The sequence below is a fragment of the Camellia sinensis genome, chromosome 1 (assembly GCF_055761805.1).
Source record: "Camellia sinensis isolate YWXY chromosome 1, ASM5576180v1, whole genome shotgun sequence".
Taxonomy (NCBI): domain Eukaryota; kingdom Viridiplantae; phylum Streptophyta; class Magnoliopsida; order Ericales; family Theaceae; genus Camellia; species Camellia sinensis.
Window position 1 is genome coordinate 144,239,457 of NC_138961.1, and position 24,375 is coordinate 144,263,831.

General features: G+C 34.4%; 1 protein-coding gene across 1 annotated transcript; it reads right to left on the reverse strand.

Annotated features, from left to right (window-relative positions):
• Nucleotides 1–682: 682 nt before the first annotated feature.
• Nucleotides 683–12,682, reverse strand: LOC114310842 (uncharacterized). Its single transcript, XM_028256940.2, has 8 exons — nucleotides 12,306–12,682; nucleotides 12,088–12,189; nucleotides 11,718–11,832; nucleotides 10,115–10,230; nucleotides 7,461–7,649; nucleotides 5,283–5,425; nucleotides 4,798–5,010; nucleotides 683–987 (listed from the first exon to the last, which is right to left on the reverse strand). The coding sequence occupies exons 1-7, from the start codon at nucleotides 12,527–12,529 to the stop codon at nucleotides 4,829–4,831; spliced, it is 1,071 nt and encodes a 356-aa protein (XP_028112741.2). The 5' UTR covers nucleotides 12,530–12,682; the 3' UTR covers nucleotides 683–987; nucleotides 4,798–4,828.
• Between the last annotated feature and the right edge of the window lie 11,693 nt (nucleotides 12,683–24,375).

Genomic DNA, 24,375 nt, shown 5'->3' on the forward strand with positions numbered 1-24,375 from the left:
TCAATCCTGAACTGAAACAATGATCCTAAAAGCAAAAATATAATGTTCCCCCCTCCCACATGAACCTAACATTCAGTCCCACTTTTCCAAAGCAACTTGAGAATTTCTTCAAACACTTGATGGGCATTGATATAAATATATGTATATATATATATACATATCCTAATTTATTTTTTCAATATACCATGAAACAATATAGGGGGAAAAAAAAGGAAAGAGAGATAAAGAAGATAAAAGAAAAAGACCCGGTAAAGGAGAAAGAAGAGAATGATGGGATAAGATAAGATATAAAGATAAAGAAGACAGAAAACGAAAAGAACTGATATGGGAAAGAGAAGAGGACCATAGAATACAAGACTAGGGAAGCAAAGTAGGCGAGATAGAAAAACAAAGTAGATAAGACATTGGAGAGAGACGGATGATAGTCTAGCATTTACGGGATCATGATTCCAATGGACAATAATAGCTTCTATTCTTCAATGACACTCATTACACAAACATGCATATTCACTAGAAAGAAGTTACCCCTCTCTCTCTCTCTCTCTCTCTCTCTCTCTCTCTCTCTCTCTCTAACGTCCCTAAATAATTAACATAAGAAAACTCAAAAATATTCTAGCATGATCTTGTTTCCAACTTAATAACCTCCGTTTCATAAATGTATACGAGATATAATGCCTCATCATTAATATCATCATCAAATCTCTAATATTTGTATTCATTAAGAGATTAACAACAATATTTCACATACAATTATACATTCAACATTTCCTAGAATATGAATCTATAGCATGTAACACATCAAGTCGAATACAATTTAATGCCCTCATGGGCTACAAGTTCCAAGACTTATACCTGGTTACACAAAATGGTTATCGAAACCCATACATGTAAAACTCTCGGCTTGTCAAAATAATAACAAAAGAAAAGAGCCATGTGCCCTCAAATACATTCCACGCCTTCAACTTGGTAGAATCACCACATCTTTTTCTGCACAAAATCCACTAGGGTGAGCACAAAACCTAGTAGGGAGATCTTAACAAAGTATATACATTTTATGTAATCTTCTGAGATGAATGCATATGTCATACCATGCTCAAAATATATTTCTTTATCTTTTGAAAATCTTGTGCATGATGCAAATTTGAAAACACAATAATTCAGTAATTTCAATATAATTCAAGAGGTGGTAAATACGACTCAGGTAATCCCTACGTTGGTATCTGCAAGTAGGCATATCAAACACTACCAACCGCCACTTTACCAATCTCTAACCAGAAAGCACGTGATACCTCATCCGCGCGTGTTTTCAGTTTTTCACCATGTACATTCAAGCCAATTTGACCAATACCAAACTACACCCCTTATCCGGACTTACCAACATATTTACTCCAAAACAATTCAAGATGATCTTGTTTCACAAAACAATTCCTTTCTCAAAGCAATAATTTTCAAATGCAAATTTGAAACCAATGATAACGAAAATGAAGTGGAATGGCAATGCAACATGTAACAATGCTCTATAATAGTTCCATTTTCAATTACCACACAATCATCCATTGTGATCAAAATTTTCACATATCTTCTCAATGTAATTTCACAATATATCATCCAATGGATAAATAACAATATCACATTGCATGCATTCTCCACATGTTAATCATCATTTTCAAACTTGGTCTTTTCAAGACAAACCAACAATAAGCTATTCATCTAGCTTCAAAATCAAACATTTCTCATTTTTCTATGGAATCCCTCATTAGATACAATTATAGAATTCCCTCCATCAATTATTCACCATAATAATTTATCAAGAATGAATTTCATAATAACTCAATATTTTTCCCAAAATTCCCAAATTTTCTAGGGTTTCCACCAAAACTAGATTTTTTTCCATTTCTGAAAGGATTTTTCCAGTCACACTTGACAACATAACTTATACTCTCAAAGTTTGGGGGAAATATAGAGACAATCTACTTTTAAAATCATCTAGAGCTCAAGAACCCAAAATCATAGCTCAAGTTGAAGTGCAAAAATATGAAAGATGTAGAGTAGAGTAGGGTTAGAGAGAAGAAGAAATAAGGAGAAGAGAATATCTTATTCAACATATATTTTAGGCTTACAATCTAAACCTAAACCATCAGCAAATATATATGTGAGATACAAGATACCATATGACCATACTACCCTTAACATAAAAAATAACACATAAACACCTATTTCATATTTCATATTCTAACACTCCCTCTCAAGTTGGAGCATAGAGATCAAACATGCCTAGCTTAGAAGAGAGACGCTGAAATGAAGAACGAGCAAGGGGCTTCATGAGTATATCACCCAGTTGATCATCGAAGCGAACATATGGTGTCTCAAGTTGCTTTCGCAACAACAAATCCCGGATAAAATAACAATCAACCTCAATATGCTTTGTACGCTCATGAAACACAGGATTATTAGCAATGAAAATAGCGGCTTGATTATCACAGTACATGCTCATAGGAGTGGGAACCCGAATACCAAAATATTGTAGAAGTGAACAAACCCATAACATCTTGGACACAGTATGAGCCATGACACGATACTCAGCTCAGCACTCGAACGAACAACAGCTGGTTGTTTCTTGCTACACCAAGTAACAAGATTAACCTCAACAAAGGTGCAATACCTAGATGTAGAATGACGGTCGTTCCAACTGCCAGCCCAATTAGCATCACTAAAGCCAGTGACAGACAAAGAAGAAGAAGGGCGATAAAGTATACCTTGACCAGGAACACGTTTGAGATAACGCAAATACGACACACGATATCAAAATGTGGGTGACGAGGAGCATGCATAAATTGGCTAACACTCACAGCATAAGTATTATCCGGACGAGTGACAGTAAGGAAAATCAACTTTCCAACTAAACGACGATACCGACCAATATCAAAAAACAACTATGAGTAAGGAGATTAGGGACGGATTGAAGTATGAGCATCAAAAATACGAAAAAGATTCAAAAATAGGAAACTCACATCAGATGATTCCAAAAAAATCAACAAAAAATCACCATGAACATTAAGAGAAGAAGGCGAGTATAAAGGGCCAACCTTGTTCGTTCAAATTTTGACATCATGCTGACATCATCGTACAAAAGATGATGTCAGCACGTTTTCACCTCAGAAAAATCTCAAGAATCTGATGAACTCCTAGCAAGGTCGAATCGAAGCTCTGATACCAAGTTGAAGTGCAAAAATATGAAAGATGTAGAGTAGGGTAGTGTTAGAGAGAAGAGAAGAAATAAGGCGAAGAAGAGAATATCTTATTCAACGTATGTTTTAGGCTTACAATCTAAACCTAAACCATTAGCAAATATATATGTGAGATACAAGATATCATATGACCATACTACCCTTACTTAACATAAAAAATAACACATACACACCTATTTCATATTTTCCATATTCTAACAATTCAAATATGAGAGAAAGGTTCCAAACAAGCATAGACTTGCCAAAAAAAATATATAACTCTAAGAATGTCCCCACCTCAAGCTTGGGAGAGGAAGGAGAGAAGAACCCTAAAATCCAACGTTGATGAAATCTTGATTCGATCGGTGAAAACGTAGCTGTCTTGGATTTGGTGTAAAAAGCCCTATCAAAATCTTGATAGTTTTTGCTAAATCTTAGAGAGAAGTTTGAGTTTGGATGGGTTTGTAGAGAGATGGAGGAGAAAAGACGAATATAGAGAGGAAGAGATATGAAAAAGTGTATAAAACATGTTTTTGGCATCAAATTTGAGGCATAGAGCTCAAAATTTGAGACAAACATGTCAAAAATTGCACGATCGGTTCAAATTCCACACGAGCGGAAATCTAAATCCGCACAAGCGGATTCACACTCCTCTCACGAGCGGTTTGAGCCAGAGAAAAACTTAAAATTTCAACCAAGTCCGCTTGAGCAGTTTTTAGATCCGCACGAGCGGTTTTTCTGTCCAGAATTCCCAAAATCCCCGAGTGATTCCACTCGAGCGGTTACCAAATCTGCACGAGCTGTTTTTCTAGCCAAAGCCAAAAATTTGATTCCATCCCCGACACAAGTTTCAATGCCCAAAACTCAAAATTTTAACCTAGAAACGTTAAGAGAGGTTAAGTAAGAGCGGAAATTAAAATCTCAACGACACAACACGATAATCAAAACGCCGAAAGTAAAACAAACCACCTGACTACTCTCTCTTTGAGGCTGAATCATCAGGCTATTTCATTGCCACAAAATTTCAGCCATTTTGAATGTATTTTCCCAAAATGGATGAATATCTCTCTTTGAGGCTGAATCATCAGGCTATTTCATTGCCACAAAATTTCAGCCATTTTGAATGTATTTTCCTAAAATGGATGAATATCTTGAGAATTTTCATTTCCCTTCCCTACGAGCAGGTGAATTTGGATCCAGAAATTAAAGAAATACTTCACATTCTAACTGCAATTTCTAACAGATGCAGCTCCTACTGTACTAAAGCTTGTGAAACTCTGGTTAAAACATTTCTTTTCTTTTATTTATTTATCATTTTCTGAGTTGAAACATTTCAAATAATTAAGGAGATGAAATGTAAACTCCAAAACAAAATCACCACAATGGAGGAATAAAGATCAAGTAGGAAAAAACCAAAAAAACTAGTACATAAAGAACTGATGTCATCTCAAATAAAGTAATCTGGAGCAATTTTCCACTGAAATACATGCAACATGCATTATATAATTCTCAAATATGAACCTTATAGAAACAAATATGGGTATTCAAAATGTAACAGGATAGCTGTTACCTCCTGCATCTCACAATGATATACAACATCTTCAGGCACTCAGAGACATGGAAACAATTGATGATAGCTTGAACTTGCATACTTTAGTCAAATTCTGAGGCTGAAACAGCACCTCTGTACTTGATCTAACAGTGGCTTCCTTCCACTCAGAAGCTGAAGCCCCTTCATTTCGGTAGTCCCAAGGAGAATACAAAACTTGGAGCTTAGAATGGGCTGCATTTGATGGACAACAGACAGTTGAATAAAAATGGAATTGCATAAAGCAAAGATGTGACAACAGCTGAACCCCTATGAAAAACAGGACTTGATTCCCTTGTCTTATTTTTCTATTGTAGAATAGGTTATTATGAGAGAATACTGTTGGAGGGCAATAAAACAATCTCACCTTCACAACATGCACAGATAATAAATGAACTGAACATGCATAACAGACTACCATTAATAGACATCATGTATGAGGAAGCACAAGAAGGGTGGGAAGTTACCTAAACCAAACATGCTTGTCTTTTGGATGATCAAACGACTAACTTTGGATCTCTTGACATTTCTCAACAACTGAGTATCGTCCTGCTTCCCTTTAAATTCCATAAATTCTCCAAGGAGGTATTTATTACCTTTAAGCTCCAACCTGCATGTGCATGGTGTGAGAAACCTTTATATTTTTTTTTCCAAGTGACAAATATCTAACATAGGAACAGGAAGATGTAGAATGCTCATAAATAAATAATAGTACGAACAGAACACTTATGCCCTGATGAGTTTTATCAAAATTCCAAGGCAAATCCAAAGGCACACTTGGCTGGTCATCTACGATTCACCAATGTGACTGTAATTACAAGAGATGTTCAATATAGCATATGTTGAATTACTTTCATCCATCTATTCCCCAAGACCTTACACATCATCTCTCATCTCCTCTCCAAATCCCCAATCATTCTATGTTTTCATTTCCTTTCCGAATAGTGTTCTTGCTATTTCCCTTGTCATTTTGGCCTAAGTATGGACAACGAAACAGAGATGAGGACACGCTTGTTAAATCACCAATTTTCCCAAAAGTCTGAGCTGTTAGGCTAAGAAGCACAAACACAGACACGTGACACGACACAGACTCGGGGACACGTAAATTTTCAAAAAATGCAAGACACGACACATTGGGAACACGTGCAAAACATATAATTTTATTATATATATTTATTATATGTCATATTTTAAATATTTAATATGTATTTTATGACAAATATTTAATTTTATCAAATTTATCAACTTTAAGTACGCTATTTTAGTAAAAAAATTAAAAAAATAGTCCTCAGTGTATCCTCATTGTGTCCCAAGTGTCTGACGCATGTCCCCAACATGTCCGTGATTCATAAATGGGCCCAACAATGTATATCAGGCTATCCAACACTCTCCCTCACGTGCAATTTCGTCTTGCACATGGAGACACAAGCAGAAAGCCAAACGGAAGGAGAAGCAAGTAACCAAACAGAGAGGTAGAAACCAAATGGGGATAGAATACCAAATGCCAAAGGAGAGACTCAAGACCTCTCCCAACCAGAGCCCTGATACCATGTTAAACCACCAATTTTTCAAAAAGCCTAAGCGGTTACAAAATGGGCTCAACAATGTATATCAAGCTATCTAACAATGCTTAACATGAAAATTTTCAAAAAATGTAAGACACGACATGTGGGAGGACACACGCAAAATATATACTTTTATATTTATAATATGTCATCTATAAGGATAAGCAATTGACATATGACATGTATTGAATATCTAATTCGAAGATAATAACAAAATGCAATGTAACACTAATTTATAATGTCTAAAGGAGGAAAATATATATATATATATATATAAATTTATATTGATCACTTTTATCAAAAATTATTTTATTCAAACTTGTAATAACTATAGATGCATATGTAAGTGTTTGAAGAGTGGTGGAGTCTAGAAAGTTTTAAACAATAGTATGACATGTTTGACTGTGATGCCAGGTGTCGAGAAGTGACCCGATGAGTGTCATGTCGTGTCAGTGTCCGACATGACAGGCATACCACTTTCTTAGAAGTGCCCAAGCTTATTAGATTTTGGCTTCTCTTCTCCACTTGAGTTGTCCTTGTTCAACAATTTAGAATAAAATTTTGATTTGATATAGCTCACTAAAATGGCGAGAATCAATTTTTTTATCAAATATTTTTAAAAGTAACTAACCTACTCCAAAAACCTCCTTTAACCAATTCAAGTGAAAAAAATTGATCTCCATTCCTTCATCTTTTAACAATTTCATCAAATTTAGATGAAAAAAGAGTTGCTGGAATTTGATGAAAAAATTGATTCATTCCTCATTTGATGAACTTTTTGGTGAAAACTTGATTTAAGTTTGATGAATGGATTGAATCTCATTTTCACCAAAATTTTCATCAAATTTAAATTTGATGAAGGATTTCATGAAGGATTGCAGATGCTGTAACATGCACCATATTGTGCACACATCAAACTATAAAGTCTTGCAGCACGCTAGTTAATGGCAAGTTTCACTTTCTTGCTGCACAACACTTGACATCTTGGGATTACTATCGACATCCTCCACCAAATATAAAACATTTTACGCCAATGGAACAGTATAAGCAACAAAAAATTCAACACAGATTGCAACAAACCTATCCCATGTTGGAGCAGTGGTGAGGATAAAATTAAGTTTCTTATGCGTTGGTTCCTGCATTTCTTTCTTTCCACCACGAAATGCATCCTTAATCCAACCAGAAAACATGCTCTTAGGCTCTGGTTTCAATTGTTCCCACTGTTCATAGGTCACAACCTCAGATGGAAAATAGTCTGAATGAATGGCACTGCGGAAATGAAAAAAAAAAAAAAAGAATGATTAAGTAAAAAGGCAAACCAAAATTGAAGATGTCATCTGGCAATCTCTGCCTATTGCTAAACAAGAGTCCCAGTATATGATGTAGGGTTGTTGCATAGAGTAATATTTTATCAATTTTTTATTCATTCCACGGTTCACAGTTTTGAAATGTGAGTTAGAGTCCATGAGGTAATGTTGCAACTGTTGGAATGTGTCCCACATCGCCTAGAATTACCCCATCTGCTCTGGTTATAAGACTTCAATTTCCCTCTCCTTAATACCTAGGTTTTAAGAAGAAGTGTGGGTTAGGCTTTTCAATTTGGTATTAGAGCTTGGTTGGGCCTATGATTGGTGTGCCGTTTGTCCGACTACTGTATGTTGTAGTCCAGGACAGTGTGTTGGAATGTGTCCTACATCGCCTGGAGTTACCTCATCTGTGCTGGTTATAAGGCTCAATTTCCCTCTCCTTAATACCTACGTTTTAAGGAGAAGTGTGGACTAGACTTTTCAATTGCAACAGTGAAGCAATCTATAACAACCATGTGTAAACACCAAGGGTTTTAAAGGCGAATGTGTAATGTGAGACGCTTTACCCCTCATAAGGCGAGGCGTAAACTTTAAGGCATTGGAGCGTAAGCATTTCAAATTCTAAATTTTTATATTTAGTAAATAATTTAAATATTTTAAACAATAAATAAATACATCAAAATTAAATATAAAGGTGTAATTACTTTTTTGCTCAAGGCTCACTGCAAAAAAGGAAGCTTTGCTTTATTCAAAGTGAAATTGGTAATATTAACTTTTGTGATTGAGCTTCTCACTAAGCATTAATTTTGTGTTTTTTCTTGATTAGTTATTTATAAATCTTTCCTATAGAATATAGTTGCAAAAGGTTTCCTTTTTATTCTTTATGCATAAACCATCTACCAGACTAAATTTAACAAGAGCCTAACCTAAGTCAAACTTTTCATATGCTTACTCTTTATATGTTTATGCGTAGAAGGCGTACAAAACGCATCTAAGGCGCATGGCTTAGACTATGCGTGCCCTTGACGAGAAAGGCCTACAAATCAAAGCCTTGAGGCGTTTTGCTTTAGCTTTACCTCGAGGCAAGCATCGAGGCGAACCTCAATAAAGCTTTTTAAAACTTAGGTAAACACTGCATTAATGGTGCCTTTACCTTTTTAGATATTTCACTCTTTTTCACATGCCATTTTTTGTGTGCATGCCTGCTTGCATAAAAAGGGTGAGATGTAAGCAGCCTTACTGCCATTTCTGGAGACGTTGTATCCGTGACTCAAACCCAATTACCCTTATCTTGCGTGTTTCTTTTACCATTCATATATAGTCAAAGCATACTGTCACTTATAGTGGATCCATGTATTAAAAGCAGTATCTGTAATTGAAATATTTTTTTGATCAATGGTATTTGAAGTTGATGTATTAACGGTAGTAGAAACAATTACAATGTAAAATATAATAAAACTTCAATAGTTGCAATGAAATATTTATAACTGCGTGTAGAGCCTTCTCTAGAAAGATTCATAAATTTGAATTGTAACAAACTGCAGTTTTCATGTTAATAAAATGCACTGTAATAGTTTCAATTACAGACATGGTTGAGTGTGCACACTGTACAGAGAATTGTTATATCCAGAAACACTTTTTGTCATTTCTATGATTTTCTCGCATGTTATCATCCAATGAGTCTTTTTAAACTGGTGTGGAAGACACGCATAAGCTTATTTACGTAGGTGTGTGGTATGTAGGCGTAGAAACAATTATTTCTGTATCAACTACAATTGGATAGTGCAGTTATCAGCTAGTCGAAATACTAATGCTACTCCACATTTGCCCCTTTCTTTGCCAATTTGGGTGCTGACACCCCTGTTTGGTTCAAGGGTTTCAAAATCCATTCCTGTGCTTGTATGACATGCTTAAACATTTCCAATGCTGTCTCAGGAATATTTTTTCCTTTTGTCCATAGCATTTATGTTGGAACTGTCAGTGGGAAAGAAGCACAGCCTTCCTAATCAACTAAATATAAAAATGACCTTACTCCCACAAGCCAAATTTTCATGTTCTCCCAGCAAAACTCAAAAAAAAAAAATGAGAACTGCGTGACCTTTGACCAATAGGTAATCAGATTTGAGTGGTAATGATGTAAATTTTAAGGCAATGAACTCATTATTTCTTCATAAAATAATGCAGCAATAAAGCAGAGACACGAATTTGAAATGAGCAAGTATAAATCCATCGTCATCAAGAAAATTGAAGGAAATGAGAGCCCCTTAATTTGAGTAGGATAAACACAACCAACGGAACACAAATTCAGGATGAGCAAGTATAATCCATCGAGTCATCAAGAAAATTAAAAGAAAGCAGAGCCTTTAATGAGAAAAATAAACATTGTATTTAGGATAAACACAACCAAGGGAAGAGTTCAATGCATACCGGAAATATGGGTTGGGACATATAACCCTGCAAGACAAATACCCTTTTGGAAAAGTGGCTCCCCTTTGTTCAAGGTAGGATTCAAGAATAGAAACTTGTCGTTTAGCTTCTGCCACCTGAGATACAGAAATTCCCACACATGTTATAAGGTTAAAAAGCTTCGAGAACAGACAAAAGACATCATCTTACTGATTTGTTAAATTTTTGGACTAAAAGTCTTGTAACACAGCTAAAAGAAACCTAGATAGTAATAATCTGATTCTAGAAATGTTTTTTGCTACAAAATGGCTGCAGAGGCATATTACCCAAATCCCTTGGCATTCAATCATCCAGAATATATATGGAAAGGCAGTCCCAACTCGGAAAAAATGTCCTTGAAATTTTGTATCCCAACCAGGGATTACTCCACCACATTAGTCATGCAGTAGGTTGAAAATCAGTAATCAATTTATTGGACAAATTCTGGTAGAAGTCAAAATCTCTTCAAAATGATTATCTTTTTGTTTTTTAATCAACATTTGCATTATTTGTCTCATTTTTCTAATGCTCATATAACTGGTCTTTTTGTTCTTAACCCTAAAGGTCTGGAACTGTGCTCACTTCTTGATATCCTCAATGACGTATAATATAATTCCAATTTCCAAGATGATGACTTCAAAGTTTTCAACCTGACAACCTCATGGCTCTTCTCACATAAGTCCTTCATGATATCCACAAGCTCTGCACAACAGCTCCCAATGTATCACAGACTAGCCTATGCGACCTTTAAAGCATCCCAATAGTCAATTCTTTCTATATTGTGCTCTGTAGAATGCAAACACTTGCAAGCTGATGTAGTGGATGCTTTTTGGCAGATGCACTGTGGATGTGCACCTTCTGAGTTTGCTGTATTTCTTAGTCTATTTGTCTAAGGATGTGTTAGTTTCCCTAGCCTCTTGTATTGTGAGAGATTACTTTTATTAGGCTAGGTGTTATGTTTAATCCAAGTCTTTGGCTACGGTGTCGCTTCTCTAAAGTTATGTAGACCCTAAGGCTATGTTTGGTTCAAGGATTTAGGAAGTGATTTAGAAAAGGAAAGGAAAAAAATATGTAAAACTAGGTTAATTGTAGGTATATTTTATTCAAATTTCACCATCATTTTCTCTTTCTTTTTCCAAATTCCTCCCCAAATCCTTAAACCAAACACAGCATGAAGATTAGCATGAAGATTGTCTGTTGAGCGTCATTGTAATATCTATATTTTTTGGTATAAACTCGCTTTACCTACCAAAAAATAAAAACTTGTAACATGTTACTGAAGCAAAGAAGATAGGCTAGTTCCCTAGTTTCTAAATTACAAAGATGTTGTGTGGGTACTTCCCTCAAAGTCCAAGGACAACTATGTTTACTGTTGACCGCCTCAAGGTCTCTAGAAGACCCAACACAATAATTTTATAAGAATAGTTTCAACTTTTAGCATATAATTTCTATCCCACAATCACTTGATTAACTCATTTCAATAATTAAAATCACATTCAAAAGCATTCATGAAACACACTGCTCCAGTGAAAAACATGCTAAAAGAATGTCCAAATTAAATCACTGCATAAGAACATGGACTTACGGGATCTGGATACTGCTCAGTTTTGTGGCTATTTCCACCAGTGGAAACCCAACTTCCATCAGCATTAATCGATACAATCCCTGAACAATTCTGAACACAAATCACCACCGCCTCCCTGTTAAAAAGAAATGCAAGCATGCACCTAGTTAGGATCGAGAGAAAAGTTGAAAAAGTCATATTGCAAAAGTCATATTAACCTTAACAATTTATGCACTCGAAATGAAAAGATCGACACAAGGTGAGGCAAAATAGTCTTAAGCTCAAGAATTACACTGCTCTGTGTGTGTGTGTGTTCGCTCTATCTCTTTCTCCAACAATTTCTACAGAACCAAACAGATTTAAAGATACAGAGTTTAGCGAATAGACCTACCCTTTGGTAACAAGGACCATATCAATGTTCTGTCGGGAACGAGAATCGGCGTCTGGAATTCGCAGCCCAACATGAACTTTTCCACCATAAAGCTTTTCGAGTCTACAATAGAAAAATGAACAAATTCAGCTTCAGTTTATAGATTACATTTTCTTCTGCTTTCTGGCGTTTTCTCAGCAACCAAACAGAAAAAAAATAAAAAAAAATTAAGGGGATACCTAGTGGCGATGGAGAAAAGAGCAATGGAATCGGAGGTGAGGACATCGTGGTGGTGGTCGTCGTAGAAGACTCGCCGGAACAATCTGTAGATTACTAGACCACAGATTATTTCCACCCACATGGCTGGTTCTGCTTTTTTTTTCCTTTTTATTTTCACAATTTTAGTCCTCCACCACTTGCCTCCTTTTTTCGTTTTACGTTTGACCATCTCCATGACTTTCATGTTTGTAATCTATTTCATTCAACTTAGGAGGAGATACCTCATTTTCTTATAGGCCAAGAGATTGATAATGCCATTATTCATTATGGAAAATAGGCTAAGAGATTGATAATGCCATTATTCATCATTTTCCATATTTGGGGAACCTATTTTTATGAATTTTTATCATCATTTTCCATATTTGAGGAACCTATTTTTATGAATATTATTTAACCTATTTTTATGAATATTATTTATTTTTAATGTGAATCTGAAAAGGGAAAAAAAAATTAAGAAAAAAAAAATGGAAAATCTGAAATAAGCACAAAAAAAAGTCACTATTTTTTTTATTTATTTGCCTTTTTTGAATTTTTTTGAATTTTTTTTTTTAAAAAAAATTAATTCGTCTTTCGTCTCATCAAATTAAATCTAAAAATCTAAAATTTTGTATATTTTTTTAAAAAAATACTAGAAGGAAAAAATAAGTAAAAAAAAAAAAGTACTAAGCAAACTCCAAATACTCATAGAGATGGCAATTTGAACTCGGTCAAACAGGGACTCGAACCCGAATTGAGCAATTTTTTCTCGAAAAATACTCCCGACAAGCCAGGAATGGTATTCAAAAATGAATCTTCGATGATATTCGAGCCGAGGAGGGTGATACATTTCCCCGCCCCGGACCTAACCCTGTCCCGTTTAGCCCCAATGTAAGATTATTATTATGCCCCTGTTTATATATATATGTGTGTGTGTGTGTGTGTGTGTGGGTGTGTTTAGGATTTGGTTGACACACACGAACACAACATATCGCCTCCCTCTCTCGCACATACACACGACGGTTGCTGCTCTCTCTGCTCCCTCACCTTCGTTCCTCCCTCACCACTAATTTTCAAAGGGTATCTCTCTCCTTTCTTTCTCACCGCTGCTTCTTTCAAAGAGTCGATCTAGGGCGTCGGCGGTGGCGATGGCTCCTCCTCTCTTTCTCACCGGTGTCACTTTTCCCTTACAGCGTCACGGCGGCAGCTCCTCCTCCTCCTCTCTCTCTCTCTCTCTCTCTCTCTCTCTCACACACACACACACACACTGGCAGCGGCTCCTCTTCTCCTTCTCATGGTACCTCATCATCTCTCTCTCGCATGGTATCTCCTTTCTCCCTCTCTCTCTCACTCTCTCTCTCTCTCTCTCTCTTTGTTTTTTGCTTTTGTTCTTTAGATCTGGAAAATGATGAAGATGAAGATTTTGTTAATGAAGATCTATTGTTGATGAAAATGATGAAGATGTTTGTTGATTTGAGCTTAGATCTATTGTTGGTGCAAATGAAGAAAATGATGATCTATTTAATGTGTTAGATTTTTTATTTTTTACATTTGAGCTTAGATCTGTTAGATCTGTTGAATATATATGGATGTGTTGTTGTTGATGATGAATATATATGATTTGGTGATGATGTTGTTGTTGTTGATGAATTATTGTATTTTTTGGAGCTGATTTTTTCTTTTGGTCAGGAAATTTTGGAGGTCGGGAAAACCTGATACCGTTAGAGGGCGAGGGTGGTGATAGGTTCCCCGTCGGAGAGCGGGATTGGGGACGAAAGAATTTCCACCATCGAGGATCAAGGACGGGGAGTGCGATCCCCAGCCCCCTGCCCCGGCTCGTTGCCATTCCTACCCACTCATACTTGTTGTTTCAGCCTTTGTTTGGGATGTAAGCTTGCTTTTTGACTTTTTAACTATTTTAACCTAGGGCTAAAAAGTCTCATTTGGGATGGACTTTTTGACTTTTTTGACTTTGTGAGAGAAAAATTAAATGATTATTTGGATGTGATAATTTTTTTTTATTGACTTGTCAGCCCATTTTATCTTTTTATGGCTAAAATAGCCAAAAAACCCATGCCAAACATAGCCTAGTTTAGCAACTCAATTCAACAATGTTGTGGGTAAGGCTAGGCATTCTTTGGGCCAAGTCAGGTTCGGGTCGAATCGATACTACATAATATGGGATTTTGTATCTATCAAAGCCTCGTCCCGTTCCAACATCAAGCCTTTACATTTGCCCAAGCTCGTCCCAAAAAATAATTATAAATCCCAAGTCCACCCATTGATCTATATGTTAATTTTTTTTTTTAAACATTTCATAATTAAATTCAATCACACATTATGTTTCTTAAATAAATATACTGACAACATTATAAATTGAATGATTTTATGTATAAATTGAAAGATTTCTTAAATAAATTCAATTAAACATCACCACAAAATGTGAGTTTCAATAAAATTAACAAAGAAAAAGTTTAAATCTAACAAAAAAATATTTTAATATATTATAACTAATTTAATAGCAGGTCGGGCCCAGTTGAAAGCATAAATCCTAAGTCCAGCCCATTAATATATCGCGCCAAAAATATTGGCTCAATTCGGCCCTATGGCCTAAAATAATCTTCTCAAACACTAAAAAATAGGGTTGGACTAGACAAAATGGGTAGGCCAACGGGCCAATACCCACCCCTAATTGTCGAACTACTATGGGCTCATCAAAAGATCAACTTTGATAATTCTAATCGTCCTTTTTATTTCAGAAGATTATCCATAAAAAAGTCCCATTAAAGGAATAACTATAGTCATTATCTTAAAAATAATATGTTCTCTCAAAATAATATTCAACAAATATTATTTTTTGAGTTATCATCTGCTATTTTTAAGGAGTGCTACTATTTGCCCTCACCTTTTTACTTTATCCTTCCACTTTTTTGAACCCCCATCCAGCAAAATGAAACCCCTCAATTTTCTCATTGAACCCCCACCTTAATAACAACTATACCCCTAACCCAAACCCTAATCCTATCCCCCACTAACTCCAGCAACCACCATTGATAGCCCACCTCCGTTTTTGCGTTGCCGATCGTCACCACTATTATCACACCACGATTACCATCATCTCAACTACTACCTCCACAGTCACTCGCTATTGCAGCCACATCCATGATGAGTGCAAATACAACTTTTCACTTACACTTCATCACAAAACCACTTACCCCTCACATATTTTTGTAATTTTCTTTTGCCTATACCACTATTTTAAAATTCCCATCAATTAATCATGTTTTGCTTATCCATTTACCTACTCTACATACAGAAATAATTACTATATTCCAACCCTACATCTCAGTAAGTGGAGTTCCATATCTCAAGTAGTGACTTCAACCTCCCCCCCCCCCCCCCAAAAAAAAGGATCAACCCTTAAAATGCCATGACCAAACACAAAAAGATAAGTGATAATTACTATTCAGTCTAAGTTTTCAAAAATAATTACAAATTAATAATAAAATTTATATACATTAATAATTAAAATTATATTGTTTTTATTAATATGTAATTGTTTTGTTAAATTAGTAATGACATGTAATTTTCCAAAAAAAATAATGGTCTAATATCAACGAACCTCCATTGGGACTCGGGGATGTTGTTTTAAGCAAGTCACAGCAGCCTCCTGTGGTGCTTTAATGGAGGCCTTTCTCAAGTCTTTTTTGATAATATGAACCATTCATATTATTGGATTCGTCGATTAGATCATCTACGCAAAAAATTAAATAATTGGATATTTATAATTTTGTAACAAGAGCACATTTGTTTTCTAAAAAAATAAATGATTAACTTGATCTTTATAATTTCTTAAAAATAATTAGTATTTGACCATGAGGTTACAAATTTTTGATTAACTTAATTTTTTATATAAATAATATGTTCAACAAATTTTATAATATCAACAAATTAAATTAAAAAAAAAAAAAACTCCTCAAGGAAAGGCCTCACACCACAGCGGCATCCCAAGTCTACCTCCACTGACCCTGTCAAACAAATTGTGACATATTTTCAGCTGTTTTGTTTCAAGTACTGCTGGCTTGCTTATGCAAATCCACACGCACATGTTGTCCACCAGAACAGTAATTCTACGAACACATGAAAAAACATAATACTAATAATAATAATAATAATAATAATAACAGAAAAATATTATTAAAAAAAACACTTGTTATTCAATTTGCGTGATTTTTTTTTTTTTATATGAATGACCTTTTTAAAAAGATACTATAGGATGAAGAACTCAGATTATTGAGATAGATCCCGTAGTGACCCATCAGGACTAGCTTTGAGATTTTTGGGGCCAAGGCAAAATCTTAAAATTGGGAGCCTTCAAAGTAAATAAATAAATAAATCATTTTTGTCCTTGATGTATAAATAAATATATATATTTTTTTAAATTTTTACTCTTAAAGTGTATAATGTAAATTCAAAATTTGTGTACCTAAAATGAATGAAATCTATAAATATAGTTTTTTTGATTTAGTTTTTAAGAGAGAAACATTTTTTTTTTCAAATTTGAATTTAACAAAATTTTAAAAAATAAAGTATCGAAGTTTTTTTTTTCCTCATCAAATTCGATGAAAAGAGAAATTTGGGATATAAGGAAAACTTTTACAGAGATTTTAATGAAAATTTGATAAAAGAAATAGAATAATTCATATTAAATCAAGTTTTTTATTCAAATTTAAAATAAAGTAGATGAAAAAAAAAAAGAATAGTAGGCAATGTCCCAAAGATATTTAAATTGGATTGTAAAGTTAAATTAATTAGTTTTTATTTTTATTTTTAAACCTATGAACATCATAAGAGAAAATTATTTAGAAAAAATTAGTCTAAAGTCTCTCTCCCATTTTTAGTAATGGAAGAGATCCACAATATTATTTTTTGATGTCTAAAGTCCCTAAACCCCACACCCATCTATCACAAAGAAATTTGATATATCCCGCTACTCTTCTCTCTCTCTCTCGTCGATCTCAAATACAAGATCACTCCGTTCTTGTCCTGATGAAGCCGTCGAGGTTGGTGTCGAGCAGCTCCATTATCCGCTTCATTTCGTCCTCCGATGTGTTGGATTGGAGAGCTTTCATGACTGATACGAGCTCCGTCGCCGTTGGTGTCGAACTTCTATCAATCCCACAAAAGAGGCATCTCGAGATGCAACAGAGAGTAAAGAAAGTACAACAACATTTCTCTGGCATGCTAGGCCTGTGAGGTACGATATCTTTTATATGATACTCCATTCGATATGGTACAATCGAGTTTTCCGAATAAGACCTAGATGACAACTGTTGCCTTTGATTACAAAAAGATTACAGGTAAACTTATTTTTCTCTGGAATTAGATTGAGTGCCCGGTTGTAGGGAACTAAGGATACGAAAACATTGTAAGAAAACAAAAATTCATTGTTGTAAAGCAATTTGTTTTTAAGCTTTTGATTGAGATTCTTGTAGTTCTTGAAGTGTCATTATTTGTTACTGTACATAAATTTATAGAAGAATAAATTATTCTTTGATGTGAAGATCTCTTTCTCTAGACATCTCTTGACAAAGCCATTTTGTTAAGTATTGTATAAGTGTATAGGCATCTCTTGATATGTTGTGATGTTATAAGCTTGAGGGTTATTGGATTACCTTTACTTTATATGTAATAATATGAGAGATTAATACTCAGCAATTTGTTCTTATTTGTTATGCTTAATAGAGTTGTTGATGTTGGAAATTGGTCGCATATCGTCGTGGCAACTTACAGACCTTGGGGTTGCCTTAAAAAAGGTTAACAGAAAGTAGACTTACCAACGCTCTTCTGCCGTTGAAGTTTGAAGAATTTTTTTTTTTTTTTATCTAGCTTTGATTTGTATTGCGAGTTTGATTTGATTTATTGGAGAAAAAATTTCACCTTTCTATTGGTTGATGTCCTGTTTGGTTTCTATCAAAATTAAGAGAGCCATTCATGAATCAGCAAGTTATTCTCTGAGATGTTGTATCAATTGACAATTTTCTTGCCTGTTGTTGGTTATATATTTATTCTATTGTTGGATAAATGGTAGTTGTTCAATTTTTTTCTGATTTGCTGTTGTATGAATGTTTTACAATCCAGAGAAAATTGTGGTTATTCAATATTCTCTAATTTGTTGTTGTTCAATTTCTTCTGGTTTGCTGTTGTATGAATATCTTACAGTCCAGAGAAAATTGGTCAAAATGGTGGTTGTTCAATTTTCTCTAGTTTGCTGTTGTATGAATGTCTTACAGTCTAGAGAAAATTGGTCAAAATGGTGTTTGTTCAATTTTCTCTGGTTTGTTGTTGTTCAATTTTCTTTGGTTTACTGTTGTATGAATGTCTTACAGGCCAGAGAAAATTGGTCAAAATGATGGTTCAATTTTCTTTGATTTATTGTTGTTCAATTTTCTCTGGTTTGTTGTTGTTTAATTTTCTCTAGTTTGCTGTTATATGAATGTCTTACAGTCTAGAAAAAATTAGTCAAAATGGTGGTTGTTCAATTTTCTTTGGTTTATTGTTGTTCAATTTTCTCTGGTTTGTTGTTGTTTAATTTTCTCTAGTTTGTTGTTGTATGAATGTCTTACAGTCTAGAGAAAATTGGTCAAAATGGTGGTTGTTCCGTTTTCTCTGGTTTGTTGTTAAGTGAATGTCTTACAGTCCAGAGAAAATTAAACGACAAAAAACCAGAGAAAATTGGAAAAGAGCCATACAAATTTTCTCTAGATAGAACCACACAAAGCCACCCAAATTTTCTCTACACAATTTTCTTTGGATAAAGCCACACAAAACCACATAATTTTTATTTATTTTTTTCCTAACATAGAGCCACACAAAGCTACACAAACTTTCTTTACACAATTTTCTCTAGATTTCTTTGGTACTCAGTGAAATTTCAATTTTCTCTAGTTTGAAAGATGATAAATGAAGTTAGAAGAGACGAGAGAATTGCAATTTTCTCTATATCAATTATGACTTTTACTTCTTGATTAATAGTTCCGTTCTCTTTTGTTTTGTTATCTTTTAATATTTTCCTAGTTTGGAAGAGATGGAGATTTACCCTGTGATAGAATTTGTATTTGATGCATAAAATTCGTCCAGAGAAATTCACTATGAAGTCTAGAGAAATTCTCTGGATTGAATTTTCTCTAGATTGATGTTGACGGACCCTGAGTATTTGGGACAAACACTCGTTGAGTTGAGTGAAGCTTTCTTGGTTTTGAGCAGTTCAGGATTTATATGTTTTTCACTTGTGGCATTATATTAATAGCTGGTTAAAAAAAATGACGAGTCTTAGAAAACTATCACTCAACTATGATGTTGAATTACAGGACAGTGAAAGTGAAGAAGACATTCTTGATGAAGGTGATAAGGAGGCAGATGAAGAGCATGATCAAGAACTAGAGGTCCCAATACAACCTGAGCCTGTGGTGAATAAGGCCTCCGAAGTTTCTTCAGAACCTAAAGAGGCAACCGGAGAAAATTGCAGTTCTCTATTCTCTTCCAACATCATTCTTCATCTTTCCCAAATTATCTGGTTTGTTTATAATTATTGTTTCTCTTTTGTTTCTAAATAATAATGAAGCCTTGTGAATGCACCCTATAATAAATTATAGATTTATAGTCTAGAGAAATTCTCAACAATTCAAAATTATAGCCTAAAGAAATTCTCAATAATAATGAAGCCTTGTGAACCAGAATTTCTTTGTAAAATCTAGAGAAAATTCGACCAGAGAAATTCTCTCTGTGAAGTCTAAAGAAAATTCGTTCAAAAAAATTCTCTATGAACCAGAATTTCTCTGTGAAGTCCAGAGAAAATTTGTCCAGAGAAGATCGAATTTTCTCTAGATCAATGTTGAGGGACCTTAGACATTATGAAGATATTGAGTGTCCTTTATACTATAAAATTTTAATACCAGGGATCTTAAAAAAAATCCCTAATTATTTAAAGCCCTTTAAAATTTAATGAAATTTGCAGCTCAAGGCGGTTGCTTTGCTTGTCTTAGGTCAAGTTCGAACCTGTGGCCCATAGTGATCAGTAACACTGTCTAAGTTCTTTTTTATTGTATATAATAATTATTTTTGGACAAATTTCACTTTATGCCTTCATGATTTGGTTCTTGTATAGATAATTTTTTTATCATTTAAAAATAATGACATAATCCTTTTATAGTTTGTGGCTTAAAGTACACATTTAATTTTTTCATCCAAATAAATGGATTGTGACAGCTACACACTCAAATATAGAGTATCATATTTTTTAAGACAGATATACCCCTCATGCCCTTTCAAATTTAAAAAACAATGCCATTTATTCTCTCTCTCTCTCTCTCTCTCTCTCTCTCTCTCTCTCTCTCTTATTTGTTTCTCTATTATTTCTATTTCTAGACCTCCATTACCACCCCCAAAACCATGCTCTCTCTCTCGTCTCACACCCAGTTGTCTTCAACCATAATGACAACCCGTAGGCTTCACACCCAACCATCCACCATAATTTTCTCTTCCCACATGATAATAATAATAATAATTATTATTATTATTATTATTTTCATTTTTTCTCTAATGGCTATCCATTGTATCAATGAAGTTTTGTTGGGTCAATGGAAACTATAACGTTTTCTTAAATTTATTGATTGATTAAAGTATAAGTTTGTGAAAAAAAAAAAAAATTGATTTGTTATATATGGTATATATAGAACTTCATGTTAATTTGATTTGAACAAAAAATATTCTATTTGTGAGGATTGTCCCAAAACTTATGGTGTCCATCAACTTCAAACCAATCACACCCAAGCTTTTTGGAGTTCTTAGTTATTAAAGGCTTGTTTGTTTGTCCTTTGGTGGAAGCTTGACTGGTTAGTTCTATTGGAAAATGGTTTTGAAAAACCTTATTTTTTTGTTAATTTTGAACATTAATTAAGGTGAGACCCAAGCATTATTTTTAATGTTTCTTATTGGGTTTATGTTTAATGTCGCGCACTGAATAACATCATGTATTTGGTTGCTCAAAACCATTTACGGATGAATGAGAATTCAACGCGCATTTTCGAGTTCGTGGTAATGGCTTTAGATGGGTTTCCTACACATTTGTGAAATGTGTTTGTCCCACATTGGAAAAGCTTAAGAATTTATTTGGTTATATATATTCTAGCTTGGGATACTTGGGATGGGCCCCAAGGGGTTATAGGGAAAGTGGGCTAGACCCAAAACAAAAACCACATCCCTTCAGCCGAGCTAGGCTTAGGTGCAACTATGAGATTGAGTTGGGCATGTCCGGACAAATACTTATCTTTTTGGGCCAAAAACATTTGTAATTTATTTATTTATTTTTAATTTTGGGTTTAAAATTCAAAATAAATGGTCCAGTTTTTTTTCCTCACCCAAACAGATCTCGAACAGGTTTTCTACATGTTGAAATTCCACCTAAACAGGTTCATACCTGTTGAAATTCAAATTGACAAGATTCAAATTTGTCCAAACAGGTTTTGTACCTGTTCAATTTGTCCGAACAAGTTTTCTACCTGTTCGAAAAAGCCACAATTTTTCTATAAATAGCCTGCATTCCAACATTTCATTCCATCGAATTTTTGAAAAGCATTTCTTATTTCTTTTTCCTCTTTTCGTTCTCTTGTTTTTGCATCTGTCCTGCATTTATTTTTAGGAAGAAAAAGAGAGAGTCACAGTAGAGTTTTGGTTCGCAAGACTTGATTTTGTAGTGCTGCAAATCAAGTAGTAGTTGTTGTATCTTGGAAAGTAGATGCCATTAAAACTCAAAGCACCGGAGCGAGGGCGAAATCTGCTTTAAGGAGATTGTGTCCAATACAAGCCGCGACTTATATTTTCTGTAAGCAAGTAATTCTGAATTTAATTTATTAAATTAATTTCTAAATTATTTTATTTTGTTGTTTATTTTATTTAGACATTTAATTTACACACACATCCACTGTGGGTTCTAACAAGTTCCAATGGAACTTTTTTTAATTTTTATTTTTTATGATTGAAGCATGAAGCTAGCACAACATAATAATCCATCAAAAAGAAACAAAAGCATTGGAAAAGCAGAGTTCCAAATTCAAACCAGATTACAGATTACTGTAGCAATTGACTTCCAATGGAAGTTGTGCAAGTGTTTTGGTGAGCAAGACAGTTCTATGTGCAAATGTAGAGGTGTACAATGTAAAGAGAGAGGAAGGAGATTGAGGGTTTTACAGTGCGCGTGCGCGCGCGCACACACACACATCCATATATATATATATATATATATATATATATATATATGCTTATATACATGTGTATGTACATAGGCTTAGATGAAGAAGACATGGGTATTTAAGTCAATTTACACTTTTTATTACGGGAGTTAGTAGTGCACTTTGGTCCGCAAACCATAAGGAAGTTATGTGGTTATTTTCAAATGATGAGAGGGTTTTCCGCCATGGACCAAACCAAAAGGGGGTGAGGTGAAGTTTGCCCATTATTTTTTCAAACTATGTGTTCACACTATTGGTTTTGAGTTTTTAAAAAACAATTTTTGAATTTTCAATTTGTGTTTTTGTATTTTTAATATTTTTTAAATTTTTTTGCATCCACTTAATCTTAATATACTTAAAAAGTAAAACATTTGTACAAAAATCTTTAAAAAATTCATTGAATATAACAAAATATGAAAATATGTTGAATTTTTGTATTTTTTTTTTGTATTTGGTGAATTTACTAAAGTTTACTTTTCACAAATATTATAGTTTTTAGGTGCTCAATAGAAAGATTAGGGGCTTGTTTGGTTTGTTTTTGAGAGAGTTGTTTTTGAAAAAAATTTGGGAGAGTTGTTTTAGAAATTTTTTTGATTTGTTTGGTTGTATATTTTGAAAGTAGTTTTGGAGTTTGGGATGATTTAATATTTTGTTGTAATTGAGTAGATGCGTATGAGAGAAAAAATGATTGAGAATGAGAGGAGAGAGAAAAAGTGATTGATTGATGTGTAAGAGAGAGAAAGTGATTTTGGAAATTTTTTGAGAAAAATCTCAAACCAATCAATTTTTTGAATTTTTTTTTTTTAAAACTCATCTCTAAAACTCCAACCAAACATCTAAAGGTCCAAGCGCTAAATTATTATGTCCACAAAGACAAATTATCACAAAATGACCAAAATACCCATTCTTTTTTGTACAGGCATAAAATGATCATTCCAAAACCTGATAATCAATCTCTCTCTCTCTCTCTCATCCATTTTCTCCTCCGCTACCACTATCACCGTCGCAACAGACAGTGGCGGTGGTTCTAGTTCTAACAATGAATTGGGGGCTTCATTTCCATACAGAGTCAGAGCTTCGTTCTTGTCGATTTCGGTCCATAATCGGCGCTGCCAGAGCTCCACCGCCCTCTTCCGGCACTGTCGGCAACCTCGTGACCTTCCTCAACACATCGTCGTTGATCTCCATTGATGTCGATTTCGAGCTTGGGTTTTGCTGCTTATCTCTCTCCTCTTTTCTTTCCATCTTTCTCTTTATTGGTATAGAGTTGAGAGAATGTGTGAACCAGTTAGACTCCAACTTCAATCGTTGAGATTGACGATCTCAGATCGCATTGGTTGATACACCGATAGACAAGGGACGACAGCCGTGATTAACAATGTGGTTCCGGTCGCCTAGGAAGTCGTTCAGGAAATCATCCGGCTAGACATTTGTTTTATGTAATTTGGGTGTGCAATCTTAGCTGCAAGATACCTCATTAATGAGGTGTCATCATCTCCTCATATCTCCAGACTAGGGCGGTAAGTGGATCGGATTCGGATCGGATCTGTCAAAATCCGAATCCGATCCGATTAAGACAAACCCGAATTCGATCCGAATCCATTTAGTCCATATCCGATTATAGATATCCGAATCCGAATCCGATGATTTCGGATATCCGATCCGATAATTCGATCTGATCCATTTATTTATTTATTGAGCTATAATTTTATATAATTTGATTTTTTTTATTTTTATTTTTTCATTTTGTGTTTTTTTCATTCAA

What these genes read in the sequence shown, in the direction of transcription:
- LOC114310842 (XM_028256940.2), bottom strand. Translation starts at nt 12,529, where the DNA reads ATGAAAGTCATGGAGATGGTCAAACGTAAAACGAAAAAAGGAGGCAAG. An exon ending in ATGGTCCTTGTTACCAAAGG is followed by an intron (nt 11,833 to 12,087) that starts GTAGGTCTATTC and finishes TCTTTTTAACAG; the next exon opens with GGAGGCGGTGGTGATTTGTG. An exon ending in TGTCCCAACCCATATTTCCG is followed by an intron (nt 7,650 to 10,114) that starts GTATGCATTGAA and finishes TCATTTCCGCAG; the next exon opens with TGCCATTCATTCAGACTATT.